This window comes from Neopsephotus bourkii, unplaced genomic scaffold (assembly GCF_033783945.1).
Source record: "Neopsephotus bourkii isolate Nb327-2 ecotype Australia unplaced genomic scaffold, CSIRO-AGI_Nbou_v1 NB_1358, whole genome shotgun sequence".
Lineage (NCBI taxonomy): Eukaryota > Metazoa > Chordata > Aves > Psittaciformes > Psittacidae > Neopsephotus > Neopsephotus bourkii.
The window spans coordinates 2,635,130-2,654,022 of record NW_026901837.1 but is presented as its reverse complement, the minus strand read 5'-3'; the positions used below and the strand labels follow the sequence as shown (position 1 = coordinate 2,654,022).

General features: G+C 37.0%; 1 protein-coding gene across 1 annotated transcript in view; it reads left to right on the top strand.

Annotated features, from left to right (window-relative positions):
• SEC63 (SEC63 homolog, protein translocation regulator) overlaps positions 1-18,893 on the top strand; it is a 177,182-nt gene that overhangs the window by 152,063 nt on the left and 6,226 nt on the right. The window contains exons 10-19 of the mRNA XM_061366768.1: positions 202-296; positions 3,140-3,272; positions 4,371-4,463; positions 8,287-8,441; positions 10,517-10,664; positions 12,174-12,256; positions 13,905-13,964; positions 14,197-14,355; positions 15,280-15,438; positions 16,334-16,435. Coding sequence (XP_061222752.1) covers positions 202-296; positions 3,140-3,272; positions 4,371-4,463; positions 8,287-8,441; positions 10,517-10,664; positions 12,174-12,256; positions 13,905-13,964; positions 14,197-14,355; positions 15,280-15,438; positions 16,334-16,435 — 1,187 coding nt within the window. The remainder of the gene's footprint in view (positions 1-201; positions 297-3,139; positions 3,273-4,370; positions 4,464-8,286; positions 8,442-10,516; positions 10,665-12,173; positions 12,257-13,904; positions 13,965-14,196; positions 14,356-15,279; positions 15,439-16,333; positions 16,436-18,893) is intronic.

The window sequence follows — 18,893 nt, the reverse complement described above, 5'->3', positions numbered from 1 at the left end:
TCTTTTGTCTAGTGCCAGGCATTGGTTCTTGCCTCCTTTGCCCTGTGGCAGTAGTAACTGATCAACTAAATATCGATGGATCTTCATGGTTGCTGGGGGAAGAATGGGAATAAGTTTTATGAATGAGGGTTCTGAAGAAAACACTTGGTGGCATAGGATGTTGCTGACATTTCCTCTGTATTCCTTCAATTCTCTTTGCAGGACTTATAATGGTTTTAGCAGGAGCATCTGAATTCGATCCTCAGTACAATAAAGATGCTACAAGTAGACCAGCAGACAACATTCAGATACCACAGGTTAGTTACATCAAGAGACGTTTTATAAATAACTGACTTCTTCAAGGGAAGAAGGGGTTGTCACTTCTAGGTGATAGAGTTCAAGCTCTCCAGGCATGAATTTTGTTGAGGTGCAACAAAACAGGTTCTCCCTTCAGGAATAAGAATTAGAAGCTAGACTTTATTTAATTATTTTAAAAAGAAAAGAACATTATTTGGTGATAACACTTAGCTTAAATAGAATCAGTTTAGTATACAGACTCCTGGGTGGGGTTTTTGAGGAGGGAAAGCTAAGTAGGGAATTCTCATTCATTTCAGTTTGGAGGCTGTCATGGGCCTGAAAAATTACCATGATATTAGTTTTAGATTGGATTTTGCTAGATTGCATGCTCAGAGCAATTAAAAAGCAGAATGAGTGTCAGTCCTTACAAATTTTGAGTATTTGTGTAAGATGATGTCCACTTGATAAAGTTCTTTAAATCATTAACACAGACCTGGTTAAATATGTTAATACTGAAGTAAAATTATCTGATATCTGAATTAATAATGTCTTTCAATATTATAAAGGTTCCTCCATGAATGTCTGTTCCCCTCTGGTTGCCTTTTATTTTCATTTCCACACAGTTTTCCCAACAGAGATGACGTAATGCATAAATGTGGCAACTAATTTTAGCTAGCAGAGTTTTAGGAAGTCCGGTTTATCAGAAACGATATCAGAAACGATCACTTTGGTTTTAAGAAGCCTAAACTACAGTATAAAGAATGATCCAATGAAGATGTTTCAAGTTTGTTAAATAAGGGATTGTGGTCTCAAAAGATTTAACCTTTGCATGCACGCAGTTAGATTTTCAAGTTGAAAATGTGCTTTCATGTTCTAAACATAAAGAAAATAGGCTGAGATATTTAACTGTCTTTGTCTTTTTATGAACTCTTTATCATCTTGTGGACTTTAAGAGAAGGAGCTGTAGTTGTGGTCAGGTGAGGTTTTTCAGCAGTGGGAGCACATGACTGGAAAAGATCACTTTGATTATCAGTTCTTCTCCTGTGCTGTTGCAAGCATTGGCATAGTGTAAGCCCTTTGCATGTAATAATTCTTTATTTAAAAGGCAGTTAAGCCTCCTATAACCATATCATACTGAGATGATGTTCCGGAACTTGCTGTTAATAGTTGTTAAGAATCTTGTTTGTGACCAATTTATAGACATGATTTTTATCATGGCTATTTGTAAGTCTAAATGTTTCTTGCTATGTATATCTTTAATGCATTTATAGACAGAAGCAATAGCCCATTTGTTCTCTTTTTGTCTTTATTTTGCTAAACTAGAAAAGTTGCTGTCTTCTAATCCCTCCCTCTCTCCCTCCCTCCCTCCCTCGAGGCTCACTTCCCTCATCTTGCTATGTGCTGAACAGGGTGTTGCTCCCAGTTGATATATGTCTAAATGTTATATTATTGTTTATTTTATCTGCTCAGAATTGTCTGCAGTATTCCATGTTAAGTCTCAGCAGTGCCATAGTTGGTGGCATTAGTATTCCTGTATTTTTTGCAGGAAATAAATTCCGGCATACTGTTATCCACAACTGTTTCCTATGGTCGTTTAATACAACTAGTGTGGTATTGCTTGAGTTTTCTGGATTTCTCTTCCCTTGCATACCTCTGTTTTCCAGCTGTAAAGCTTCCATCTTCAAGCTGCACTTCTTGTTAGTTTGCAAGTATACAACTTTGCATTTTATACTACTGGATTTTTGTTCCATTTCTAAAGGTCCAGTAATCAGTGTCATATGTATTCTTTTTTTCTGAGTATATATATGACAGTGTAGGTCTCCAAAATATCAATACAGAAGAGTATTGCTAAAGACTTTTGATAGCATATCCTGCTCTTTGGACTGTGATAGCTGTTGCTATTTTTATTTCACTGTTTTATTATAAACCAAGTATTGATACTTTTTATAAAGTTTTCTTATGGAAGTTTTACTCTTCTTGGTCTGGTGTTATACCAGGTTATAAAGAACTTCTTGTTAGAAGATCTTTCTTCTACTGTAGAGAAAGACTGGTCAAAGATCAGTGTAGCCTGGCTGTTGATATTCTAGCTTCCTGTTATGGCTGTAGATTTTGGAACCTCAGCCTCTTCTCAGGTGACTTGTTGACCTAAAAAAGTGAAACTTCTGGGCTCTGTATTGATTCCTATAAACTATGAGCTTTTGTTACTCAGCTTTGCAGCCTCTCCCTCAAGGGTCTTCAAATTCAGGTGAGAGAGACTTGTTTGAACTGCACAACGTCTTGGTCTAGTCAGGATCAAGAGATGTCATCCTGAATAAAGAATGCCACACTTGTTCTCAAGTTGGTGCTGCTTATAAATATGTTAAAATACTTGATCTTCAGCCTACCAGGATGTTCAGGCTTATAACCTTCCTTCCTGTGATACTTGAGACTATTTCTGAGGAAGTTGGCAGGGTCTTAAATGGGTGAAAGGTCTTAAGGTGATGCTGTTGTAGTGCATATTGAATTTAATATAAATACATTAGAAATAAGGTTGAATCTAGTAAAACTCAGCGATAAAATCAGATTTTTAAAATATGTATCTATTGATACAAAATTACTCAATGCTATTCAAGGTAAGTTTTTTTGGTGCGATTCTTTATTTCTCCGTTCACTCCCACATTGAAATAAGGCACTTAAAGACACTTTTTGACTTTTTGAAGTTGGGCTATGAATACAAATGGCTAATGCTCATCTCCACAGAACTTTCCAGGGAAGAGTTATTAAGTCTTGCTTTTGTGAATATAATTGTTTTTCCCTTGTAAACTGTTGTCCTCCTGTATTTCTTTCTCTTTAGCACCAAAATAGTATTTTGTATTTATTTCAGCTAATAAGAGAAATTGGTGGCATAAATTTAAAGAAGAACGAGCCTCCACTCACCTGCCCTTACAGCCTGAAAGCCAGAGTTCTGCTTTTGACTCATCTTGCCAGGATGAAAGTTCCTGAGGTCCTTGAAGAAGGTAATGGCTTCTCCCCTAATCAGATGTCGTTGGAAACAGGGCAATATGCTGCATTCTTGTCCATTAAAGAGTTGCATGGATCTCTACTCAGTAGTCTCCACACAGTGTACTTAGTTTTTCAACTTCAATGACTCTTTAAACACTTACTTAACATTTAGTTATTGACAGCCCTGTAGTACTGATACCTTTCTTTTTAGTGATTTTTGGCTGCAAATATGACTTTGATAAATTTTTATTCTCTTTGTAATAGAACAAAAAAGTTAAATGTGAAGTAATTTTGGTTTTCAGAATAAAGAAATCAAAGGTAACCGCAATATTGTTCTCGAACATTTCCATACATGATTACTTTTGGAGTTTTTTAGCTCATTGTGTGAAGCAAAGATGGCAAAATTAGAACTGTAAATACTAGTTACCTATGAGCTTCAGTTTATGTTTTGCAGTTTTTCATATTTCTAAATATGTGAACTGAAATGTTTCTAAAAGCAGTTCAAGTTTCAACCATGGAGCCCATGGTTTTAGGTTGACCATCAAACTTGAGATATCTTGTATTTTAATGCAAATTAAAAACCAAACAACAACCAGTGAAAATGTTTTGGTTAAAAATTTCCGATTTCTTTCAAAAGAAAAATCAATTTTAAATAGTCACTAAAAATCTCTCATTTCCCTTGCTATGTAATTACTGTCTTTACTTACAACTTCACAGATCTGTATTCAAAAGTTTTTAGTACCTTAAAAATAATACTTTTCAAAACCTGTTGTTTCACTTGATTAAATTTATTTTTTTTTTTAAAACCTGTAATTGCTTGAAGATTTCATGCTATTTTTACTAAGACTGGTAAATTTTCTATGGATATAATAAGTACTTTTTCTTTTGGTATGGAAGCTGCTTGTCTGGTACACAAAATTTGTGCCCCCTCTTAGCTCTTACTCTGTTTTATGAAGAAATGTTAGACACGTGTCAATGACAATAAAGTGGTATTTTCAGTAATACAAGAATGAATAGAAATGAAGGCTGCACCATTAAATGTCCAGTTCATGTAAACTGTTGTATTTTTTATAACAGAAGTGCAGCATAATTGCAGCAGTTGTGTCTTGCAGATCAGCAGTTTATCCTGAAAAAGAGTCCTGCACTACTTCAAGAAATGATTAATGTGATCTGCCAACTAATAATAATGGCTAGAAGCCGAGAAGGTAAGAAAAGAAACTATAATTAAAACTAGTAGATATGACTCTTCATTGCAGTACTTCATAAACTGTTTGCTTCTTGTGGCAAAGATAACCTGTGATATTTAGAAATGCCTGAATGCACTTTTGTTCTCTTTACTGTAATGAGCTTCCTATTTAAAGGGTTGATACGCTGCTGCCACTGCCAAGCTCAACTCTGAAATTTTGAATATGTGTTCAGCTTGTTGTTCTTGCAATTAGAAGTTTCTCCTTAAATGAAATTGAAAACCTTTTCTTAAAGATCTGGTCTATTTTTGGTAGCAAAGCACTTAGTATAAACCTTGCATTCATCCCTCTGTTCATTTCCACTTTTACAGTTCTTCCTCTCCCGAGTGTCAGTTGGTTTTGGTTCATTTCTTTATCATAATTTCTTTGTACGTTGCTCATACTTCTCTGTTTCAAGATCCTGTGCTGCTTAGCCTGCTATGTAGTTTTTTTCTGAGCTTGTAGGGGCAGGTGCTTTACTGTAACTGCAGTGAAAATTACAGTTTAATTGTAATATAATATTTAAGCATTTTTATTTTTACTGTAAAGAGGCAATTATGCTGAAGATGGTTGTTTGCAGTGTAAAGAAACAAAGATTTGGTTCTCACTCCTTTATTGCAACAAGCAGAGGCAAGGTGTTTTTCTGTGCCAAACCAGTGACCATTTTATTTGCTATCAAATAATACTTTATTAGCTGATCTTTTCTAGACTCCTTTAACTAGTGGTGATAGCTGCCCAACAAGGATGGCTTTGGGAAAGTTCTTTCCCAGCACTGTTGCAAGTGGTGCTGGAAATAGTGTTCCATAATCAAATAACCCGTGTTAGAGGGTATGTGAGATGTGTACTGGCTTAGGTGTCCTATTTTAGAAAGAAGTATTAATTAATTTTGAACCCTATCTTTACTAATCTGTGAGACTGCTGGGGAGAAATCTCAAAACCTGGAAGTAAACAGCCACATTTTTCAGTCTAGCAGTAGTCTTCACCTAACACTGTATTATATTTATTGGGTTTGTTATTGGCAAGCAACAAATTTTAATTTGCTTTCATAAAAATAAATACTATTTCTGTTTCAGTCCAGTCAGTTTTTACTTACTGCTAAGCTTTTTTTCAGCCTGGTGGAAATGTGGCAATTGTGAGCTACCTTTAGATAAAATATCTTGTATTCTCTTTTCTGCAGAGTCAGACTCTTTCTTTGCATGACTGGAAATACAGCTGTGTGGCATTTTTTCTTTGCATCCATTGTTTTGTGACTGTTAGCTGGTAGTTCATAATCGTCAGGTCTAAGTTATCTTGATGTCTTGAGATCATCCTGAAGTATCATAAATAAATAGCTGCCCTGCCAAGCAAGGTGTTTGTTACCGAAAATCTGGCGTGTGTTCTAGTACCTGGCTACAGAAAAGTTAGACATCGGGTCAGCTGACCAGTCAAAGTGCATTTCTCATTCAGGTTGGAAGCTGCAATGTAATGCAGAGCTTGTGGTTGGACCCAGGTATATACCATTTCCTCACAAACAACTATTTATTTGCATTTACATTTGTGATTGACTTCTTTGATATCATATGTTTTGAACGAGTTTATGACCTTGTACACTTTGTCAAGCAGAAGCCATCAAACTGTGCAGTAATGGCATTCATTTTATGCTGGGGCAGTTGAGTGTTAAAATCTATACTGTTCCCAGATTCACTCTAGGAGAATATAAAGTTCTGTGTTATTTTTCAGGAAGCCAAACTGCTATTCTCCAACTTTGTTAAACATTTTTCTACTGTCATATGGGATGGGTGATGAGTCAGTGCTTTAAGAAAAAGAAGAATTTCTACTCTGACTAGTGCTCTGTGGTCTCAAAGCTTTAGGTGAATTTCCAGGCCAGTCTGTCAGAGAATATTTAGGATTCTTGTTTTGCAGTGTGGTGGGTTTTGTTGTGTTTTCATTATTATTATTATTATTATTATTATTATTATTATTATTATTATTATTATTATAGTTTAAAACATCCTGTGACTTTCCTTAGCATCGGCCAAAATTACGGGGGAGTTGGAAGATAGGGAAGATGGAAAGTAAATTGTGCTGTTTGGTTGGGAGATTAGCTGTTACATTACTTTTTTTTTTTCCCCTTTGTAAAGGTACATCTTTGTTACCAGTATGTCTAGCCAGATAGTTCTGTTCATGTATTCTCTTTGCACTGTGTATATTCTTTAATAAACTGGCTTAAAAAAGAAATTAAAGGAAGTCCTACCATGTAATTTGATTTGGTATCTGGTTATATTTATAGTTTGGTGTAATTAATGAAGAAACAGGCCATTGAAAGGAGAAGGGCAGGTGGGGCACTTAAACATTCAGCACTTTTGCCTTTGGCATCCTTTTGGTCAGGTGCAGTTTGCCTTGTAACGCAGGTGTAAGTAAACCTGCTTTTATCCCCATCTCTAATTGACTTAATAGTTTGGTAAGCTTGATTACACAGCCTTAGTAGAGTGGGCATATTCCTTCTGACCATTTCTCTAATCAAGCTATTGCAAGATGTCCCTGTTGTAGTGTCCCAAATGTACCAGCCACATATTGTCCATACCAAGTATATATATTTGTATACATATGGATTTGTGTCTGTAAGCACACAGATGTTTGTATTTGTACTTATTTTTGTTTATATGCAGAATATATGTGTAACAGTCAAGGTACTTAAAGGTTGATTGTTTCTCAGAAAAGGTTTTAAAGTATAGGAAAATACATGCACTGATTCTTAAATAAATGACAGGCATCATAAATTACAGGTACTTTCTCTAATACATGTTTAAAATTGCCTTCAGTTCTTTCATATGCCACAGATGAGTTTAGAAGAAGATTTAAGTAGCTTAAATTCTTATTAGCTCTCTGAAGAGGATCTAACTTATTTTTCTGTGATGATGCAGCGTGTGTATATATATATTTATGTATATATATTTATATATATGTAGAGGAACCCTAACATTACCAATTCTGGACTGGCAGCAGCTCTCTTGCTGCAGGGGAATTCTGAAATGAGTTTTCTAAACTGGGTTTTGAGAAGTCTTGTGAATGAATGAATGGATGATTTTCTAATGAAGTTAGAAAGCAGGATGTGGGAACCTATCTGCTTTGGTTTTTTTTTCATTTCTTTGCAGATGCGATGAAGAGTATTAAATGACTTTCTTTTTATTTATTAACCCCAAGCCCCCTTCTGGTTAAGACTTTTTCCGTGTCTGTTTCACAATCATTTTAATTATGTAGGGTGCATACCTTTTTGTACTTTAAAATGTTAAAGGAATTACCTATAATTTTTAAAAGTCAAATAGGTGTTTGCTCAGAAATTCCCTTTAACCTTTAGGTTTTCTTACTAAAGTTATGCCTTTCATATTTTTACAGCTGGTTTTGCTGCTTTCTAACATAATATAGTATCCTCTGCTTAGCTTCAGTTATACCTATAGGTTTTTTCTTGCATGTAATAGGCTGCTACCTTTCTGTTCGTCTCTCAAGATAAAAATTTGTGTTATAAAGATTAATGTTAATGATAAACTGTATTTAATGACGTGTAGCTCTACTTTGTAAGCATGTGTTACACATGCACTTATGTATAAAAAGTACACAAAGATGAAAATGTGTTGAGCTATGTGACTGCAGTGAGAATAAGAAGGCTGCCTGCTTTATTATGCTGAACATTTTCATATGCCTCTTTCTCTTGCTTTGTTGATTGAAACCAAGGTTTTCTGTAATCTGTAATACAAGTATACATTGTTAAAGTGAAAAAAGAAGAAAAAAAAATAAAAATGATGCTGTTTGTTTCATTCTCCCCAAGAAAGGGAGTTCCGTGCTCCGTCTTTGGGATCTTTGGAAAATTGCATGAAGCTTTCCCAGATGACTGTCCAGGGACTTCAGCAGTTCAAGTCTCCCCTTTTGCAGCTTCCTCACATTGAAGAGGACAATCTCAGGCGAGTCTCCAATCATAAAAAGGTATAAAACTACAAACAGTACTCGGTAACTTCTTAAAACACTTTGTTACTTGTTTTACCTTTTTGCCTATAAGGAAGCAAGGTCATGAATTAACCAAGAGAATAAAAGTATATTTATTTTTCAGAAACTTGGTACAATACTTCCTAGATAATTTGTGTCCTTTTTGTTTCTTTAAAGTCCATCTCTGGAGGTGGAAGTTAAGATCAGAGATGAGTCTATGTTAACCTCACAAACAGAAGAACAGTTTCTTATTATGGACTACTATCTCCTATTTAATATCTTCTAGAATATTCTACTGGGACTTCTGTGGGGTTTTGGCTGGCACTTTTTTGTTTGTTTGCTTTAATCTGCTTTGGTAGAAAATACAGTTGGAAGATAAAGGAATTCATAAAAGGAAAAAAACTACAGGGAGCATACAAAAAAGTATGCATTTTAGATGTATTTTTTTTACACGTGTGGTGTAACTAAGTACAAAAATGAAAGATTTGGCTGTCTCATAATCCCACCTGTCCTTACCCTGACAGAGGGAAGAGGCCCATTTATTAGGCTTGTTTGTTCAGGATTCCCATGCACTGAGCTCTTAAAAAATACAGTCCGCTATTGGAGGCATGAGCAGTCTACCTGCGTGCATGAAGTTAGTTTTAATAAAGTATGCACATTTATAATCCTGGGGTAATCAAGTATTCAGTTAAATCTGTTTGTTTTATTCTTCCAGCTCTGCTGTGCAGATCTTAAAAGGAGTAGGTTTAGATTTGTTTACAGTTCAGTATGAAGGGAAAAGAAAAATGTACTTGGTTGTTCCTGCTAATATAACTCTCAAAGCACTCAAGTACTCTAGGTGGAGAAGGAACATGATTAGTAAGACTTCTTGGCAGAGCTTTCTGAAAAAACTGGCTGAAATAATAGTTTTTTATGAAATGTATTCAGTTTCTAAAGGGTGACATACTAAGGAATGCACCAGTGGCCAAAGCAGTGCTATTTAGTTGCTATTTAGTAGGTTTGAGTGCAACCTGTTGGTTTTATTGTTTCTCAAAATACACGCTTTCTGGTTTCCTGAAATCTTTTATAAAAATTAAAAAAAAATGAAGTGGTGTGTATGTATTAGTGATGTGGGGACACAAGTGATGTCTTATCAAGAGGTTACTTGTGGACTGGTTTGGTTGATATGCTGGAGGGAAGGAATGCCATCCAGAGGAACCTTGACACGCTTGTGAGGTGGGCTGATGCCAACTTCATGAAGTTTAACCATGCCAAGTGCAAGGTCCTGCACCTGGGTTGGAGCAATCCCAGGCACAGCTACAGGCTGGGCAGAGAAGAGATTCAGAGCAGCCCTGCAGAAAAGGACTTGGGGGTGTTGGTCGATGAGAAAATGAACATGAGCTGGGTTCAGTGTGCGCTTGCAGCCCAGAAAGCCAACCGTATCCTGGGCTGCATCAAAAGGAGTGTGACCAGCAGGTTGAAGGAGTTGATCCTGCCCCTTTATTCTGCTCTTGCGAGACCTCACTTGGAGTATTGTGTGCAGTTCTGGTGTCTTCAACGTAAAAAGGACAGGGAACCGTTGGAACAAGTCCAGAGGAGGGCCATGAGGATGATCAGGGGACTGGAGCATCTCCCATATGAAGATTGGCTGAGAAAGTTAGGGCTGTTCAGCCTGGAGAAGAGAAGGCTGCGTGGAGACCTCATAGCAGCCTTCCAGTACCTGAAGGGGGCATATAGGGATGCTGGGGAGGGACTCTTCATTAGGGACTGTAGTGATAGGTCAAGGGGTAATGGTTTAAAACTTAAACAGGGGAAGTTTAGATTGGATATAAGGAGGAAATTCTTTCCTGTTAGGGTGGTAAGGCACTGGAATAGGTTGTCCAGGGAGGTTGTGAATGCTCCATCCCTGGCAGCGTTCAAGGCCAGGTTGGACTAGGCCTTGGGTGATATGGTTTAGTGTGAGGTGTGCCTGCCCATGGCAGGTGGGGTTGGAACTAGATTATTTTAAGGTCCCTTCCAACCCCTACTATTCTATGATTCTGTGATTGTCTTCTCTGCTACCGTGTGACTTCCTTTTTTTTTATTTTTATTTTTAGCATAAGATCAAAAGTATTCAGGATTTGGTGAGTTTGAAAGGTTCTGATCGTCGCAATTTACTGCACTTCCTAGAAGATAAGAAATATGATGAAGTTATGGCTGTCCTTGGCAGCTTTCCATATGTCACTATGGATATAAAACCACAGGGTGAGTGGGAGGTCTTTTTGTTATGTATGTGTTGCTCTTCTGACATTTTCATAGTCTGTTGGCAGTAAGCTTTTGGAGGATGCTGAATCACAACTTGCTGTTATTTACATGGCCTGGAAAGGACATGCTTTTTTGACTGGCGGGCTCTTGTACATGAGATTTATAGTCTGAGGAGATAAAGTACATTGAAACATTTCACAGATTCCCAAGCCAGCAGTAGTTTCTCCTGCAGGAGCTTATCTGATATTTCATCTGTTGATTTAATATTTCACGAGCAATGTGGAATTCTGGTTGAAATACCACTTTTATTAGCTATCTTAAAAAGTTGTGCTTATTCCAGAATTTATGCTCGGTTTACTCCAGCATGAAGAGTCCTTTGTGAGATTTGGAGTTGGAGACCCTAATGACTAAATATTCATGGGTTCCTTTGTGTTAATCCTTGTATAGATTTTCTTTTATCCAGCTGTCCATGCTATGCATAGCTGCATTCTGTGTGCTCTGTTTCAATGACTGTGTAACACTCTTCCTCTCTGAGGATTAGATATGCTGTTAAGCAGTTCCTGTTAGGCAGCCTTGAGTGTCAAGTGGTTCTGAGGTCTCCTTTGCTTTGTAAGATCAGTGCTAGTAAATGTGAGATATTTGAAAGTTTTGTTCTACTTCTTGTTTGACCACATTGCTACTGTGGCTACAGTGGTCAAATTCAAAATACAGTTCTGTCTGTAGTCTTCATTTGTCACACAGCTGTACTCAGGTGTGATACGGAGGATTAAACAATGCGTATACTTTTCTGTTTATGTTAGTATTACTGTTATATAAAATACGCGTTTAAAACTGGAGAATAGTAAAACTGCCTTGGCAGGGGTGGTGGTGGTAGACATATATAAAAATTCTATACAGGAATATAATTCTATTCTTCCCCAACCTGGAACATTTTCCAGTTCACAGATTGGAGAGATAAACTACGCAATGGTTTCCATGTGGGTTTTAAGTTTGATGTTTTAGTTAAAATAATCATTGCTGTTCTTTTTATTTTCCTTTGCCTTCTACTTAAAGAATTAAATGCATGATTGTTAATGCGGCATTGAAATTGAGATGTTAATCATATGAAAGTCAGGAAAATCAAAGTTATGATTCCCAGAACAAATATAACACGGTCCCTTTGGTCATGTGTAGTATTTCATGCGTTGAAGTTTTATGCTTTAATATATAATGCACAGTATTATAGAGCTACAGTTCCCACAACAGTTATAACTTTGAATTTTTTAACTTTCATGCAATTAAAATTTCAAACTCAATGTTGCTGTGTTGTAGTTTGCTGAATTACCAGCCCTAAGGTATATTTGGGGTTGCAAGAGACTTACCAAATAATATTTTGAAAAAAAAAAATTTTTATTAAAAATTCTAGAATTTGTATTCTTATATTTAGACATAGTAGAAACAGTGTTTAATGGAAAAAAAAAAGGCTTTAAAGAAGTTTAATAGATGTGTTGCTTTTCTCTTTTACACTAGTTTTGGATGATGAAGACAGCAACAATATTACAGTAGGTTCTCTTGTCACTGTTTTGGTCACACTAACAAGACAGACCATGGCAGTAAGTATTTAGAATACTTGTTCTTTCAGGGTAACTGCAAGTATATGCTAAAAAATAGGCATTTCTTCTTTGCAAGCTAACATGGTGTGCTGTGACTATAACTGTAAAATTAAGATTTGAAATTGAGAACTTGTGCTCTTAATCCTCCCTTATGATTTTGTTTCTGAATGAGAAAGTTTTCCTGGAACCAGACCAAAGTTCAGTCTGACCCGTTGCAGTTGTCTGGGGAACAGTAAAAGAATATGGCAAGTGATACTGCCCTGAGGTTTGTAAATAACAGGAAAAGAGACATTCAGAAACTTAGTTCCTGAACTAGAATAAATTATTCACTGAAGTCCTTAGGACAGTGTTTGATTTCACTTTATGTGGGCTCATAATGTTACAAATCTCTTGGGTGCTCTAGACACTTATGAGAGAAAGTCAGTCTAGCAAAATATACATAATATAAAGAAGGTACACCAGTGCCACATGAAGAAAATGGACTGCTGAATGGGTAGCAGTGTGGCATAACCAAAGTAATATTGCACCCTAGTAGTTCAGCTTCTGACTTGAGAACTTTTTAAGCTTTAAACGCAGTGATTACTTTCTTAGAATAAAAAAACTTAATGCACAGAAAGGAAACAAACTTCTACCTAACAAAGCCTGCAGTGTCAATTTTTTGCATCTGTACTATTCAGGTAATTGTCTAAGTAAACAAAAAGTCTGAATTATGCTTCTAAAGTGTAAGGCATACAAGCATAAATACTACACTTGAGGATCAGACAGGCTGCTGAAGCCAGTTCAGCAGAAATAAGCCTATATAAGTACTACATGTTCATACTGTGGAACTTCAGAATGCATCATTTCAGTGATAACTGAGGATGCAGTAGGTAGAAGGTATAAGTATCATATCACTAAGATGGATCTTAAAAATAAAGGAAACTGCAAATTATGAGCATATTAAACTTAGAAATTAATTAAAATGTCTGACAGCATATGGAAAACTCAATTGTTTTCTACATTAACTCCTCTCAGCAGTCTGACATTGAGATACATGAACTAAAAACTAGATCTAGCCTTTTATAGAATGCTTTTTTCGTGGTGGTGTCTCATATCTGCGGTCTTTACAGAAGACAGCTCCTTATGGTGAATTTTTTTAGTGGCATATAGTATGTTTTGAAGAAAGAAATGCATGAAAATATTCCGTTTGCATAGAGGTGTTCTAGTCCATATAATACTAACATTGTGTTTTGTCTTAACATTTCGTATTTTTAGTTTGATTTGTTGTCCTGTGTCCCTGAGTAGCAGTGCAGACATTGTAGTTTTTAATGCTCTGGCAACTGGAGCAGAATTTGCATTTTACTACTACTTGTTTTTGTGGTACAGGATTTCTGTGCTTTATAAAGAAGTAGATACTTTGGAACAAGATGACATGTTGTTACTGTATTTCTTTATAATGGTAGTGATGGAAAAATCCCAGACCAAATGTTCAAAATAGGGTTTAATTTTCATCTGTTAATCCCCTGTTGTGTTTGTCGCTATAAAAGAATTTGCCATAATGAGCAAAACCTTAGACCTGATTAAGGTGATTAAGTTCAACTATAAAATAGTAATTTGCTCTTTTGGTAACAGAGAAGCATTAGTACCTTTCACATCTTTCTCTAACCAGGAAGTGTTTGAAAAGGAGCAGTCTATATGTGCAGCAGAGGAGCAACCAGCAGAAGATGGGGTAAGTGAAAAATGGATGTTCTCTTTGCTAGCTATAGAGAACTTTCTTTCAGATGTTGAGTTCCTAATTTTGTGCTTCTCAAGCACTATTTTTTTTTTCCCAGAAATACCTACTGATGTATCTCTTGAGCTATGCTTTCTAACCTTGGGTCTCAGCTTAAAATGCTTAAAATACAGTGAATGTCTGAAATTTAATGAACAGAATAAATATTTTAAATACTGCTTTCCTACAGCAAGGAGATGCCAACAAAGTTAAGAGCAAAGGATGGCAGCAAAAGAATAAAGGAACCAAGAAAGCTTCAAAATCAAAGAAAAAGAAGCCACTGAAAAAGAAGCCTGTGCCACCTTCATTGCAGCCACAGAAACAACAGAAGCAAAAACAAGCTAATGGGGTAGCTTATAGATTTATTGATACTTAAGTCTTTTGTTCAGCTTATCACTCCTAAGCTAATTTTTTGTGGGGTTTTTTTTGTGTCTGTCACATTTCATTCTTTGCTTTTGTAAAGCATATCTCCTAAAATAGTTGTGTTTTTTTCTTTTCTTTTTTCTTTACAATTAAGAATTACTGGTAAAATGAAGAAACCACCACAGTAATGTTTCCATCAGCCTGCTGAAAGTTGTGTCCAACGGCTTTAGAAGTCTGGCTTTGTAGTCCCTTCTTATTAGTTCTTGTTATGATGCCTTCTGGGAGGTGAATTCTTCTGTACCTTCTACTTTAAGGGAAAAAACTGAAATAAGACTTTCTTCTGATAAATTAATTAGCTTTAGTACCTTTATGCTCCCACTGCATGGTGTTTTCTCCAGCTGTGTTGTAGGTACTGGAATGGGTTGCCCAAGGAGGTTGTGAATGCTTCATCCCTGGCAGTGTTCAAGGCCAGATTGGATGAAGCCTTGGGTGGCATGGTTTAGTGTGAGGTGTCCGTGCCCATGGCAGGGGGGTTGGAACTTGACGATCTTGAGGTCCCTTCCAACCCTAACTATTCTATGATTCTATTCTATGCTTCTACTTCTCTCTAATTTTCCTAGGATTTTTTTAAATGCAACCCCAGAATCAAATACTGTTTTCTTCTATTTGTGTTGCGGGTGCCATGTGGAGAGGGAAAATTGCTTCCCTGCTCCTCTTAGCACATGAGTTGAAAAGAAATATTCTTCACTGTATATACACTCTGTGACACAGGAAGAGTATAGATCAAAATAGGAAATAAGGGCTTTAACCTTAAGACAGCTACTGTGAATGCTGTGTACTACAATAATGCAGACAAACTAAGTTAGAGGTTTGTTTGTCTCCCCCTTACTCCCCCTTTCTTTCTTATTAGGAAGTAGTTGCAAAGGAAGAAGAGGAGGAGATCTCTGATAAAGGAAGTGAATCTGAAGAAGAAGAAACAAACAGGGACTCTCAAAGTGAAAAAGATGATGGAAGTGACAGAGACTCTGACAGAGAACAAGATGAGAAGCAAAACAAAGATGATGAAGCTGTAAGCCTTACTTTTTCCTGAAGGGTAATGTTGCCTCTGGGGTTGAGAGAAAATGCATTTTAATCCTCTTAGCATCCCCTCAGGCTAGGCAACACCAAGATGAAGGAGTAATATTAGTTCTCCAGAGGTTTTCAGACCTCATTCCAGCATAAGAGCTTTGTCATTGCGAGTCTGTTTGAGAGCAAGTGGTGAAGGGTCTTTGCAGCATAGACAGCAAACTTTAAAATCACATGAGAAAAACAGCTTAACTTAAGGAAAACATTGTAATGCTTCTTTTGGCTTAATTTGTTTACTAGCTGCTGCAGATTTTGTGTGATAAAGTCTCTCCTTTGAACTTTGCTCTTTACATGCAGCGACTGTTGTATTTACTGCATAGTGAATACTTTAAGTATCTGCTTACTAAACTCTAGTAACTGTTAAGTTAGTCATTCAACACTGTAATTGTAATTTAGAATGAGGCATCGTGGTGGTAGGTGGTTTCTGCACCACAGGTCTTACGGTAGAGGACTTGAGAGTGACAGCTGCAAGTCCCATACAAGATGAGAGTAAGCTCCTGATGGGAAGAGAGTCATCAAGCTTGCAGTCAAGACTCACAGGTCAGGTAGTGTTTGTAGGCAGTGCTGTAGAAGTGAGTTTTGAAGAATGTATGCAAGCCTCACAGATCTGTTTTAGGGTTTGCTAATATGTACATGAATGGTCTCTTTAGTTTCACCTTCACTTGATTTTTATTTTCTTCTAATCATACTGTGTAACTTAATCTCTATGTGCCTTTCTCTTCTGTAATGTGTAGTGTAGCACAAGAACTTGTCATATGTATAATTTCCATGGCCTGAAATTTCTTTCTCTAATGCAAAATATGGCTGGTCCACAGTAACTTTGAACTTGTCTTTGACAGGAATGGCAAGAATTACAGCAAAGTATACAGAGAAAGGAACGAGCCCTTCTTGAAACAAAGTCAAAGATAACGCATCCTGTTTACAGTCTTTTTTTTCCTGAGGTCAGTAATAGAAACCATCACAGTTGTGAAACATGAGAATTAATATAATACAAAATAATTGCTTTTTTATATTTTAATTGCAAATACTGGGCTTCTAAACAGGTCTAACACTTGAAAAAAATTGCTAACCTTAATTTAAAAAAGTCTTAATTTTTAATATCTTCTTAAACTTTTTCAGATACTTTCTTATAAACCTGTAATATGTTATTTCTCTCCATTTCCAAGAGACTTGCAAACTTGCATGCAACTTAAGGTTCATTTTTGATGGCAATAATGCTAAAGTTTGTGGTGGGTTTTTTTTGTTTGGTTTTTTGTTGTTGGTTTTTTTTTGTTTTTCTGCTGATCTGTTACATATAAATTCAAAATTAAACCTTTCAGATATATGGGGATTTAATATTTTAGAGTTCTCTCTCTGTTTTTCTATGGAACATGAAAGCACAGCAGTGGTTCTAATACGGAGTGAAGGGTAGAGTATTACTTGCTCCTTAACTGGAAATGCCTGTGAGTGGAGGAGGTCCTGGATACCTCCTGTGTTAACCTGTGTTGGGGGTGAGCAGGTTGTTTTGGGTTGGTGGTTGACTTCCAAGTCTCAGTGCAGCAGCGCGGTGGCATCACAGCGTGCAACTGTGGAAGATGGAGGGAATTAGAAAAGCTCTCTTTCTACCACAGTGTGTTGTGTGGCAGAAGCCAGTTGTGGAACAACCTCTCCTATAGAGCTCAAAAATACAAATCGGGTGTGGATGAGTATCAGACGAAGGGGTGTATTTCAGAGCGGTGACTCATAGTAGGATAGGCTGAGGTGTCACTACAGCAGCCTTTGGTGTTGAAAACAGGTTCTGGTGTATCAGTTGTTACTTACACAAACACATTCAGAATAGGTGTCTGAAAACCCATTACAGCAGTGAGACCTCAACGGGGTTTTTCGAAGTGCGGGGTTTTTGTTCTGAACAAATAAATGAGATCCTTGGGAGGTGACCAGATTAGAACCAGGAGGAAGGAGTATTTTGTCACACTTTCTTTCCAGAACAGTAATTCAGAGAGTTTTCTTTGCTTCCATGCTGTCTGAGTAGAGAACTAATCTAAGATCTCTTCTCTCCACTGCTGTCTCCAGTAACAGGGAGCTGGGATGCAGGCTTATGCTTCCTCTTGTGGTTTAAAGGAGACAACTGAGACAGAGAAGAATAGGAAAACATAAGAAAAAAGGAAGACACTGTGTATATTTGCTCTCTTTTCAGTCCCTAAGGCTCTTTATGTCTATACCCTGTATAGCTTGTTGCATGTGCAAAGCACACTCCATTGTCCCCATGCTTGTGATCATACTGTTCCTGCTGATTTTACGTAGTTCTGGCATCATTAGAAAACAAAGTGTGGGAAACAAGACCTGTTGCTACAGAGCCAGAAAAGGTATACAAATAAATCAAAGAAATAGTTTTCCTGAAGGCCTTAATTAAGAGCTTTGTGGCCTCATGACATCTGATTTTGTAGGGGCTAATCTTAATGCTGTACTTTCCTGACACTGTTAGGTACCCTCCCATCTCTCAATACAGCTTCCAGCAGCACACCAGCATAACAGAAAAGGGTGTGCCAGCATTCTGTTCTTCTGTCTGCATTAGATCATGTCAGGTATGCAGCGGAGTCTTAATGCCGTCTTGCTGTGAAAGCAGCTGGCTTTGGTAATCAGTCTAAGTTCAGACAATGAGTATGTGCTGTGCCTATTGCCACAGGGGTGCTAACTGTTCATATTTCTTTTTTACTGCACTGAAGGCTCCTTTGGAGACTTTGCTTATACTTACTCTATACAAAGGTGCTTCAGCTGTGTGTAACCAAGCTGCTGATAGGTTTTATGATAAAACCTGAATACAGTACTGTGCTAAAGAAAAAGTCTAGAGCTAAACTAAATGCTTGAAAGGTACACATGTATTCTCTCATGCAGTTGTAAATTTTCCAATCTCCTTTCACTCATGTCCTAAAAGCTGAATGCAGCTGTACTTGGTGCTGTAGCTGCAGTTGGAGCATGTTCAGATAGTGTCAATTTGCAGTGTCTGAAGAACAAAATCCATTGTACTCTCTGGGTGTTTTGGGTTTTTTGTCTGTGATTTAGAGTTTTAACTCTATTGTGGTCATGGCCAGTTCATAGATTCAGAGTTAAGGATAAAATGTTGTAGTTGTGTGAATTTCTGTATTTCCAGAATTTAGGGATGTTTGAATGTAGCTGAGCCTAATATGCTTGCTTTCAGGAGCCTTAACACTGTGTCATAGAATTGACTAGGTTGGAAAAGACCTTTTAAGATCATCAATCCCAACCTTTACCCCAGGACTACCCAGTCCACCACTAAACCATGTCACTGAGGGCCTCGTCTACCCTTCAGGGGCAGTGATTCCACCAATTCCCTTGGCAGCCTCTGCCAATGCCCAGTCACCCTCTCTGTGAAGCGATTTTTCCTAATATCCAGTCTAA